The sequence below is a fragment of the Xenopus tropicalis genome, chromosome 5 (assembly GCF_000004195.4).
Source record: "Xenopus tropicalis strain Nigerian chromosome 5, UCB_Xtro_10.0, whole genome shotgun sequence".
In the NCBI taxonomy this organism is placed as follows: domain Eukaryota; kingdom Metazoa; phylum Chordata; class Amphibia; order Anura; family Pipidae; genus Xenopus; species Xenopus tropicalis.
The window spans coordinates 6834645-6847259 of record NC_030681.2 but is presented as its reverse complement, the minus strand read 5'-3'; the positions used below and the strand labels follow the sequence as shown (position 1 = coordinate 6847259).

The 12615-nt window shown below is 40.7% G+C and overlaps 1 protein-coding gene across 2 annotated transcripts in view; it reads right to left on the bottom strand.

Moving 5' to 3' along the window:
• The window catches only part of lclat1 (lysocardiolipin acyltransferase 1), a 93883-nt gene that overhangs the window by 40946 nt on the left and 40322 nt on the right, over positions 1 to 12615 (bottom strand). For both annotated transcript variants that reach the window (XM_012962792.2, NM_001142045.1), the window contains 1 exon segment: positions 1249 to 1365. In XM_012962792.2, the coding sequence (XP_012818246.1) occupies positions 1249 to 1365 (117 nt within the window).

Sequence of the window (12615 nt, the reverse complement as noted above, 5' to 3'; positions counted from 1 at the left end):
GACCCAGCCTTCATTCAAAGGTCCAACACTGTAGGAACAGTGGTTCTCAACCTGTGGGTCGGGCCCCTTTGATGGTTGAACGACCCTTTCACAGGGGTTGCCTAAGACCATTGGAAAACACATATTTCCGATGGTCTTAAGAATAATTTTATGGTTGGGGGTCACCACAACATGGGGAACTGTATTAAAGAGTCGCGGCATTAGGAAGGTTGAGATCCACTGCTCTAGAAAGCATTCACTTGGATGGAAATCTAAATGTTTTCTATTTCATCTGGACTTTAACCCTAGGCCACACTGACAGTTTGCCCTAAGAGGCAGAAAAACATCACTTAACATGTTTCTGTATGAAAGACACCAATGTTATTTTTAGTTTTTTCTTAAGTAAGAGAAGCCTCAAAATTACAGCCGTTGGCAATAAAATACATGTCTTTAGGATGGAAATACATCAAAATAAAAAACTGTATTCTATTTGAGGAAACAAAATGCGTATAAACCATGGCGGCAAATCAACACTAAGAGACAGCCTTTAGCCATGTTTACAAATCTGGGTAAGTACTCCAAAGATAAACAGATAGATAGATAGATGATAGGTTAATAGATTATAGCTAAGTAGATAAATAGATAGATAGATAGATAGATGATAGATAGATAGATGATAGATAGACAGGTGATAAATAGATAGATGATAGATAGACAGACAGACAGACAGACAGATAGATAGATAGATAGACAGAGATAGATGATAGATAGATAGATAGAGGATATATAGATGATAGATGGATAGATAGATGATAGGTTAATAGATTATAGCTAAGTAGATAAATAGATAGATAGATAGATAGATAGATAGATAGAGATAGACAGGTGATAAATAGATAGATGATAGATAGATAGACAGACAGACAGACAGATAGAGATAGATGATAGATAGATAGAGATAGACAGGTGATAAATAGATAGATGATAGATAGATAGATAGATAGATGGATAGATAGATGATAGATAGATGATAGATAGATGATAGATAGATGATAGATAGATGATAGATAGATGATAGATAGATGATAGATAGATGATAGATAGATAATTAAATATATAGATGATAGGTAGATGGATTATAGCTAGGTAGATAAAGAGATAGATGGATAAACAGATGATTGGTAGATAGATAGATGATAAATAGATAGATATATAGATAGATGATAGATAGATGGATAGACAGACGATAGATGTTGGAATAAACTTTACCTTCCCTTAGACGATCCACAATAAAGGTAAATCCTGTTGTTCTTGGGTGTAGGACGTATTCATATTTCTGTAGTTTATTCTTTTCAGCAAATTCATCACTACGGGCTTTGGTATTATCTGCAGAGAACAGCAACGGTATCGTTTTAACTTTACATCTTTTGGTTAGAGTAATTACACATGAATCATTCAATTAAATATGCTGCTTCATCTAAATAAACCATTTTCATATAAATATACTTATTTAGCAGTATGTGCCATTGGGTAATCCTAAATAGGAAACTGCCATTTTATGTACTAAGCCCCGCCCCCTGGGATCATAGGAGTCACAGTGCACACAAACAAGCCAAGGCACACATACATGCTAGGCCCCATCAGCCAATGAATGGGCAGAGTTCTGCCTTTTGCTCCCACACTACTTCCTGTTACAGTTAGAGCTGCATCACTTCCTGTCAGCTGATCTCTGAGGGGGCTCACAGCCCATCACTAAATGGCGGCTCAAGGGAAAGGGTGTAAAAGGGCAATATTTACTGATATATATATATTCCAGTTTGGGGAGATTCTTTAATAGGCCACTTAATATGACAAAAACTGTCTGTTGGTTACGTATTCATTCTCTGGGTATAGTTTCCCTTTAAATATAGAAATGATTTAAAAATCATCCCAGAACAGAGAATAATATGAGAGCTCTATAGCTTCCAATTTATGGATATGACAGTCTAAGCATAAGAATTAGCCCAATTATCATTGCTCATTATGAATAGACAGAAATAACAACAAACAGGTTTTTACATGATTTTTTTTATTTTTTTTTTATTTAATAATGAAATGAATGTCTGAAATGGAGAGTTCTATAATAAGCTGCTCCGTGGCTCCCCTGATGAAGAGCAGAATGGATCTGATTGGCCCTAACAATGTAATTACATCAATGCGCTTAATTATTTTCTCATCTCCTTCAATCTGCAATTCATATGAACATCACAGAGAGTGAGAAATGACAGTAGCGCAGATGCTTTATACAGCGATAAGTTCAAATCATTTGTTCCAGTTGTGTGTGTGTGTATATATATATATATATATATATATATAGTACACAACAAAGGAAAAATACTCTCGTTATGCACAAATTATTCATGCTAAATTAGCTGCAATTGATATATTTAAAAAAAAAAAAATGAATGAAAGTTTCAGTGTCTTTCTTAAAGGTATATCTATATATCTCTATATATCTCTCTCTCTCTATATATATATATATATATATATCTTTGAATTAACTTTCAATGTAACATAGACATCAATATTCTGAGACAATTTGCAATTGGTCTTCACATTGGCTTTTTGTTCAGCAGCTCTCCCTTTGGTATTTGAGCAGCTGTCTGGTTGCTAGGGGCTTATTTACCCTAGCGACCAGGCAGTGGGATGAGAATATGAATAGTAGAGGGGCTGCATAGAAAGATAAGTTACAAAAAGTGACAATAATAATGAATTGTAGCCTCGCAGAGGCTGGCCGGGGTCAGTGACCCCCATTTGAAAGCTGGAAAGAGGCAGAAGAAGAAGGTGAATAATTCAAAATCTATAAAAATAAATAAATAATGAAGACCAATTGCAAAGTTGCTAGGCCATTCTGTAACATACTAAACGTTAACTTAATGGTGAACAACCCCCTTTAATGATAATGTGACACAAGTAAGATGTGGAAACTGATAATGGGATCCTGACTTCTGATCTGAGCTTCTGATTGAGTTGGCCGACTTGCAGATTGTTTATGAGGAGAAAGCAATGGCTGCCCCAATTGATATATGATAGATAGTTGACAGAAGGAGGCTACTTCAGGTGGTAGATGCTATGAGACCTGTTCTTTAATATGGGGGCTGAATGAATGGATTTGGTCTAATGGACTGGTAATTATTTGCCCACTATGAGGTCAAATGAGGTCCAAAGATGAACATCTTGCTTCATTGGATTTACCGATACATTTCAACACAATCCCATGAATCTTCAGAAACATGCTGAAATCTCATTAGCTCCAGAAGTTTGCATGGGGGACCTCCAACCCCCAGGCACAAACACAACTTACGGCAGTTTAAGCCCCTGCTTAAGTGGCCATGTTCAGTTTAGGTTTTTATAAGCTCAGAAATAGATTCCATGCTAGATCTCAGGACTTATTATGAACCTATGTCCTATGTGTACCTCAGTCTACATTCCACCACCACCAACACATAACTATGAGATCTGATCTTTAATATGGGGGCTGAATGAATGGATTTGGTCCAATGGATTGGTAATTATTTGCCCACTGTGAGGTCCCTGGTCAAGATGAACATCTTGGAACATCTTCCTTCACTGGATTTACTGATACACTTCAACACAATCCCGTGTGTCTTCAGAAACATGCTGAAATCTCATTAGCTCCAGAAGTTTGTATGGGGGACCTCCAACCCCCAGCCACAAACAAAACTTATGCCCATTAAAGCATCTGCTTAGGTGGCCATGTTCAGTTTAGGTTTTTATAAGCTCAGAAATAGATTCCATGCTAGATCTCAGGACTTATTATGACCCTATGTCCTATGTGTACCTCAGTCTAGATTCCACCACCACCACATACCTGAAGAATAAAAGATAAACAAGACAGATTTAAGGAATCACAAAAGAACGTGTTGGCCAACAATTCCAAAAACGTTCATATTTGTGTTAAACTCAACCACCGGCAGTTAAGGGTCCATGTTTATTTAGGTCCCCTTAGTTAATAACATGGTCACTAACGTGAGATATTGTGATGAAATTCACAATGAGATTGTGTTCCAAGGGTACCCTACATATACTAAATACAACCCTGACCGATAAAACTGGCTGGGTCCTCTGTCTGGCTACGTTGGGCTATCCATGGATTTAGTCTGCCCAATAATAAAAGTATGAGTTTGTTTTAGGGCCATCTATTTACTTTATATTAGGACACCAAGGGAACTTTTCTTTTGGTCTGTTTGCAGTTATTACATCCTAATCTAAAGAACTTTAGGAACTCGATTCCAAGTGGTGTAATTATGATGAGGAGTGGAACGTTCTCGAGTCTCCTCGGAACATCATTCACCAATTTCTGGGCACATCTGGGTATCATTAGAGGGCCCTCATAGGCTCTCATTGTTTTTGGGTTCATTGACCTCATAATAAGGTTAGAGATATAAGAAAATACCTCTATCAGTAATTCAACGATTGTTCTAGAAATGTCTTAAACACAATATCTTACGAAACCTCATTTCGTATGATATTCGGTGCATGTATGGCGGCTCAACGAGATGACCGATATAGCAAAGGCTGTGGATATTGGTCGTCTTGTCAATTGGGCTGGTTAAAAGATTTTGATTGGGCACCAATGAAGGCTCCCAAGCAAAATCTACGTTTAGGGTTGAATCGGCAGGTGGAGGTAGAACTTCTATTGTTTCTACCTCCATATTGGATGATTCAGCCCTGAACATCTATGGAGGGTGGGAACAATCTTTCCTATGACCGATGGTCGCACGAAAGATTGTTATTGCTACTTGTATGGTCACTTTAACTAGCATTAAGTCTGGGTTTCCAGGTGTACCCTGGAGAGCACATAGGTGTCCTCTATAAGTCTAAAAACCTCTCTCTAAATGGCCCTCATCCCAGGCCCTACCGCCCACAGGGCCCTACTTTTTAGGAACTACTACTCTGATTAATACACACCCACCTTACTTGTTGTTCAAGTTTGGCCCTACGTCCCCTCCTGTTCTAACCACCATAAAGATAACTTGTTTATTGTACAGTCACCAGGTTTATTCATTCTCCACAAAGACATGTCATCTCTAAAAAATCTTTATTTATATATTATATGGCTTCAGACGAGGACTAGAACAAAAGGTCAAGTTGTGCTGCCGGAAGAACCATTATTGTAAAATGCAATTTCGGAAATGTACAGCAAGTGAACAATGCAACAAAAAGCCATCTATCAGAAGCTCCGAGCCTACAGAGGTAATTAGGCCTTGTGTAAACAGTACACAATATGGCAGAATAGAAAGCAGAATTTTCGACTCCTTTGTACAGAAGAAGGCACATAACCAGAGTGAGCGACAACGGGGAACTTAAATAGAGAGTCACTGACATCAATAGGGTTTTATCACTTTGAAGTTGTTATAGTCTTCTTCCAGCTGATTAAAGGAGAACTTAGCCTTAAACGCGAAGATTTTATATACTGAACTTTTTACACCAGCCTAGAGGTTCAGCAAAGATCCAGGATCACAGGATCTGTTGAATTTTGTTAGGAGTGTCAGTGGCACTGCACATGCTCAGTGTTGACAAGGTCATTGTAAATAATCAAGCAGAAAATGAGTTTTGACTGTCATAGAAGCTGAGGCTACAGGGCTGATTGTTAAATTCTGTTGCTAATGGCACTGGTTCCAGAGCTCATTACTCAGTAGCCTTATATTGTGACAATTATATTCTATATATACAGTATATTGTGTGTCCCTAAGCTCAGTTAATGAATGCAGCACATCCATCTGGGATACAATTCCATAATTACAGCCTTTGATATTAGCCATAAGCAAATTGGAAATTTGGAAATTTACAAGTAGAGGAGAATTTTGACATGTCCCTATTTGGACCCAAAGCCAGTAGTATTTGCACCTGCCTCCGCTACTTACCCCTGGCTGTGGCCCAGTAGGAACACTTGCCTCTGAGTTGTGCCACAAGATACAGCATTAGGAAGCATTTGAAGGTTTCCAGTTACAGATATGGGTTCAATTAGTCAACCCTGACCATCATTTGATGCTCTTTAGCCTCTACGGTTCCATGGCTCCAAGTGGAGCCCACAGAGCTAAGATGCAAACATCTGATTGGTTGTGCCTTCTGGACAAACTTAGTGCCATTTATTACATATGAGGGTGTCCCAAAAATGATGCAATTATGTATAAGCTCATACATATCTATAGTACACATAGGGGCCCATTTATCAATGTTCGATAGTTCCATTGAGTCCTCCTATGGGAGGCTTCCAAAATCATGCATTCAAGTTTCAAAGTCAGAAAGGGTTTTGCGCCGTTGGGATACGAAAATTTCGTGACTATCGGATCACCAATACATATATGATTATTTCAATACGAAAATATCAGAACATTCAGAAGTACGAAGTTTTCATATTGAAACGAAAAGAATGACGTGACGTTTTCGATCATCAGAAATTACGGATTTTGTGATTCGTATTCGTACCTTAGTGAACTGGCCGCATAAGGGTTGCCACCTCTTCTGGTTTATTCGCTGGGCAGGGTGGTGACGTCATAGAGGTGGGGCCGTGACGTCATGGGGCAGGGAAGAGGTGGGGCAGTGACGTCAATGGGTGGGGTTATGATGTGGTGATTGGCTGATGACTGTGTCAATCTCAGTGAGTCCTGTCCAGTTTTCCGAATTAGATTGACACAGTGAACGGCCAATCACCGCATCATAACCCTGCCCATTGATGTCACTGCCCCGGAGGTTTTGACCCAGACAGTCCTTCCAAAAACCGGGCTGTCCGGGTCAAAATGGGACAGGTGGCAACACTAACTACATACCAAGGGCCACTTTTATGGCCAACATGTCAGTCTATCTAGATCCCCCACCCAGGGGAAAATGATTTGCTGGCAGTTGTCAATGTTTGGATCCTACCAACAGATCCCCCCTCATGATCTTGCATGGACTCCATTGCCCTATATATAGTTATGTCTTGTAGGCAAATGCGGTGATCCGGTATTTTATATTGGTGTCAATTTAGCCGGACATTCTCCGGCCCGACGGATCAATAATATTTACTTCAGAACCAACCGAGCTGCAGTCACTTTGTTTAACCGATTCAAATTATTTCCGATCTTGGTGTCACCGCGGAGAAATTACTCACAGATTATTAACCCAGCCGTGAGTCAGGGGAAAGCGGCTCGGTACGTACAAACGCCAGTGACAGCAGCCTACATTTCATTAATGAATTGGCCGCTGGGACTAATGTAAGCCGAGCTAAAATTATCCCCGCCGTGCACTTTATCAAGGGAAATGGGAAGCGCGGAGCTAGGGTTGTCTGGAAGCTCGAAAGGACGTTTTATTCATCATTTATCGTTGGAAGGCAGGCAGCGCAAAATGCGTCAGGTGTATATCAAATTGCTCAGGAATTACTTCACAAGAGGAAAATGGAAAAAAAAAAAAAAACCTAAATCCCCATAACATACTTAATATAATCACATTTGAGTTAACTTTTAGCATGATGTAGAGTTTGCAATTGGTCTTCATTTTTTATTATTTAATCATTTCACTTTTTGATCAGCAACTCTCCAGTTTAGAATCTCTGCAGTTATCTGGTTGCTAGGGTCCAAATTATCTTAGCAACCAGGGAGGAAAGGACCGTAACAGAAAAATAAGTAATAAAAAGTAACAATAACAATAAAACTAGAGCCTCAAAGAGCAATAGGTTTTGGACCGCCTTATTGGGGGCAGAACAGCCCTATTGGGTTTATTTAATGGTTAAATGATTCCCTTTTCTCTGTAATAATAAAACAGTACCTGTACTTGATCCCAACTAAGATATAATTACCCCTTATTGGGGGCAGAACAGCCCTATTGGGTTTATTCAATGGTTAAATGATTCCCTTTTCTCTGTAATAATAAAACAGTACCTGTACTTGATCCCAACTAAGATATAATTACCCCTTATTGGGGCAGAACAGTCCTATTGGGTTTATTTCATGGTTAAATGATTCCCTTTTCTCTGTAATAATAAAACAGTACCTGTACTTGATCCCAACTAAGATATAATTACCCCTTATTGGGGGCAGAACAGCCCTATTGGGTTTATTCAATGGTTAAATGATTCCCTTTTCTCTGTAATAATAAAACAGTACCTGTACTTGATCCCAACTAAGATATAATTACCCCTTATTGGGGCAGAACAGCCCTATTGGGTTTATTTCATGGTTAAATGATTCCCTTTTCTCTGTAATAATAAAACAGTACCTGTACTTGATCCCAACTAAGATATAATTACCCCTTATTGGGGCAGAACAGCCCTATTGGGTTTATTTCATGGTTAAATGATTCCCTTTTCTCTGTAATAATAAAACAGTACCTGTACTTGATCCCAACTAAGATATAATTACCCCTTATTGGGGCAGAACAGCCCTATTGGGTTTATTTCATGGTTAAATTATTCCCTTTTCTCTGTAATAATAAAACAGTACCTGTACTTGATCCCAACTAAGATATAATTACCCCTTATTGGGGGCAGAACAGCCCTATTGGGTTTATTTAATGGTTAAATGATTCCCTTTTCTCTGTAATAATAAAACAGTACCTGTACTTGACCCCAACTAAGATATAATTACCCCTTATTGGGGCAGAACAGCCCTATTGGGTTTATTTCATGGTTAAATGATTCCCTTTTCTCTGTAATAATAAAACAGTACCTGTACTTGATCCCAACTAAGATATAATTACCCCTTATTGGGGGCAGAACAGGCCTATTGGGTTTATTTCATGGTTAAATGATTCCCTTTTCTCTGTAATAATAAAACAGTACCTGTACTTGATCCCAACTAAGATATAATTACCCCTTATTGGGGCAGAACAGCCCTATTGGGTTTATTTCATGGTTAAATGATTCCCTTTTCTCTGTAATAATAAAACAGTACCTGTACTTGATCCCAACTAAGATATAATTACCCCTTATTGGGGGCAGAACAGCCCTATTGGGTTTATTTAATGGTTAAATGATTCCCTTTTCTCTGTAATAATAAAACAGTACCTGTACTTGACCCCAACTAAGATATAATTACCCCTTATTGGGGCAGAACAGCCCTATTGGGTTTATTTCATGGTTAAATGATTCCCTTTTCTCTGTAATAATAAAACAGTACCTGTACTTGACCCCAACTAAGATATAATTACCCCTTATTGGGGCAGAACAGCCCTATTGGGTTTATTTAATGGTTAAATGATTCCCTTTTCTCTGTAATAATAAAACAGTACCTGTACTTGACCCCAACTAAGATATAATTACCCCTTATTGGGGCAGAACAGCCCTATTGGGTTTATTTAATGGTTAAATGATTCCCTTTTCTCTGTAATAATAAAACAGTACCTGTACTTGATCCCAACTAAGATATAATTACCCCTTATTGGGGGCAGAACAGGCCTATTGGGTTTATTTCATGGTTAAATGATTCCCTTTTCTCTGTAATAATAAAACAGTACCTGTACTTGATCCCAACTAAGATATAATTACCCCTTATTGGGGCAGAACAGCCCTATTGGGTTTATTTCATGGTTAAATGATTCCCTTTTCTCTGTAATAATAAAACAGTACCTGTACTTGATCCCAACTAAAATATAATTACCCCTTATTGGGTTTATTTCATGTTTAATGTGCTCTCCTGGTAAATAAAGGGGAAGTTCGTCTACAGTATATGGAGGTAATACCCCTTTTACATAATGCCCCCCCCCCCCCCCCCCCCCCCCCGTAGCTGGGGAGCAGAAAAGCTATAGGTTGGGCTTTACATAAAAGACCCTGCGACTCCCTTTCTATAATCACTGGAAGATCTTAGCCAGCGATATTTATTTTACCGTTCCCTCGCTGTCAGACTTTTCTGGCAGGTTTACGATTGCCCTTATGCAGTACAATGGGTCTGAGAAACTGCAGGACTGGGCTAAGGGAAGAAGAATTTCAGACTCGCTTGCACGTCATCCAACAGATATTACCTTTTTTAAAGCAAAATAAACATTACTGCCAGGAAGGTTGGACTTAAGACAAATAAAGCATTCCAGCGATTCCATTTCTCTCTCCCTTAGAATCACTTCACCCGAATCTCAGCGGAAGTTTCCTTATAATTATTCGATATGTCGCTAGTATGGACTAGATGCCTTCTGCATACTGGCCTGCAGCGCAGCAGTAAAGTGTGCCTGAGTCTGAGCTTTCAGCCAGCCCTACACATTAGAACTGCTTTCAGCTAACCTATTGTTTCTCCTACTCCCATGTAACTGGAGGAGTCCCAAGCCGGACTTGGATTTCTTACTATTGAGTGCTATTCTGATACCTACTGGGAGCTGCTATCTTGCTCCCTTCCCATTGTTCTGCTGATCGGCTGCTGGGGGTGAGGGGGGGGATATCACTCCAACTTGCAGCGCAGCAGTAAAGTGTGCCTGAGTCTGAGCTTTCAGCCAGTGCTACACATTAGAACTGCTTTCAGCTAACCTATTGTTTCTCCTACTCCCATGTAACTGGAGGAGTCCCAAGCCGGACTTGGATTTCTTACTATTGAGTGCTATTCTGATACCTACTGGGAGCTGCTATCTTGCTCCCTTCCCATTGTTCTGCTGATCGGCTGCTGGGGGGGAGGGGGGGTATCACACCAACTTGCAGTGCAGCAGTAAAGTGTCACTGAAGTTTGTCAGAGCACAGGTCACATAGGGACCCTGGATGCATCCACAGCAGAGCCCAAAAACCAGGCCCCAATAAGGATCCTGTTGCAGTGACTGGTAGCCCATTCCCAGGGCCTTTGGGGTAACTATGGCTGAATAACAGTGTATTCATTTATTTTCCACCTTATTTAATGATGCAAAGTGCAAATCTTATAAACAGATGCAAATTACCCACAATGCAATGTTGTCCCATAGACTGCCAAACCACATGTGCCACAACTTGAATGTGATTTACCAGTGGGGGTAAAAACTCTGAAGGCTGGACTAGGGCAATATGAGTCAAAACACTATTGCTCTGTGAGGCTCCAGTTTAATTGTTATTGTTAATTTATATGACTTATTTTTCTATTCAGTCCCTCTCCTGTTCATATATCAGTCTTTCATTCAAAAACCACTCCCTGGTTGCTAAGGTAATTTGGATCCTAGCAACCAAGCAGCTGCTCAAACTCCAAGCTGGAAACTGAAATAATGAAAAAAAAAAAAACTACAAATACTAAAAAAAAATGAAGACCAACTGCAAATGGTCTCAGAATATTACTCTCTCCATCTGTCTGGTGTAACATCAGTTTAATCTCATGGAACAATGACTTACAAAGTAGGTAAATCCTATTACAGGGGATCTGCTGTGCCCATATGGGAACAAAGGCTGAAGATTACTGTTTGTGCCTGATGGGGGGGGGGGGGGGGAGAGAAATAGACACACAGAGCAGATACACAGGATTCATGGGAAGAATAGAATTACTGTGAGAATATGGCACAATAATCTGCTGCTCTGGAGCACAGTAATTACTGTAGAACCAACGCATATCGGGGGGGGGGGGGGGGGTTTACGGGTCCCAATCTCCTCCAAAAGCCCGTAAAACAACCCTGGGAAATAAGGCAGATTCCTCTGTTATGATAATGTTGTGTACAAGCAACGGACAATGGATACAGATATGGGGGGGCAGGGGGGTAAGCCCCCCATAACGTTATGGGAAGGCAATGGCTGCACTTCCAGTACTGTGGGTGCAGTTGGTATCCATCTATTTAAAGGACAAGTGACTATTCCCTGCCCTGGGGGCTCTGACTGAAACAATGTAACACAAGGAGCAGCCTGACAGACCTGACTCGCTGGGGGAGACCGACCCCTGAAACAGTGTAACACAAGGCAGCAGCCTGACAGACCTGACTCGCTGGAGGAGACCGACCCCTGAAACAGTGTAACACAAGGCAGCAGCCTGACAGACCTGACTCGCTGGGGGAGACCGACCCCTGAAACACTGTAACACAAGGCAGCAGCCTGACAGACCTGACTCGCTGGGGGAGACCGACCCCTGAAACAATGTAACACAAGGCAGCAGCCTGACAGACCTGACTCGCTGGGGGAGACTGACCCCTGAAACAGTGTAACACAAGGCAGCAGCCTGACAGACCTGACTCGCTGGGGGAGACCGACCCCTGAAACAGTGTAACACAAGGCAGCAGCCTGACAGACCTGACTCGCTGGGGGAGACCGACCCCTGAAACAGTGTAACACAAGGCAGCAGCCTGACAGACCTGACTCGCTGGGGGAGACTGACCCCTGAAACAGTGTAACACAAGGCAGCAGCCTGACAGACCTGACTCGCTGAAGGAGACTGATCTTTGCAACGTTGGCCACAGGACTACAATATGCCTCAGTAAAATGGGTATCTGACAATGTTTGCACTGTGTCACATTCAGTACAGAAACCAGTACTGGTTATGGACTGGGGTGGTTCCGCTTGAGGTATTACCCTTGTGGTATGGCAGCTACGCCTGCTGGAGGTACCCTCCACCCCATTTTATCCTTTGCCTGATGTTCTAACGTGCCTACTAGAGCAGCATGGAAATGTGAATTAAAGTGCTGCATTTACGTACCCGGGCTCAGTGTAGGGACACGCTGTTCTTTTGCTTTATT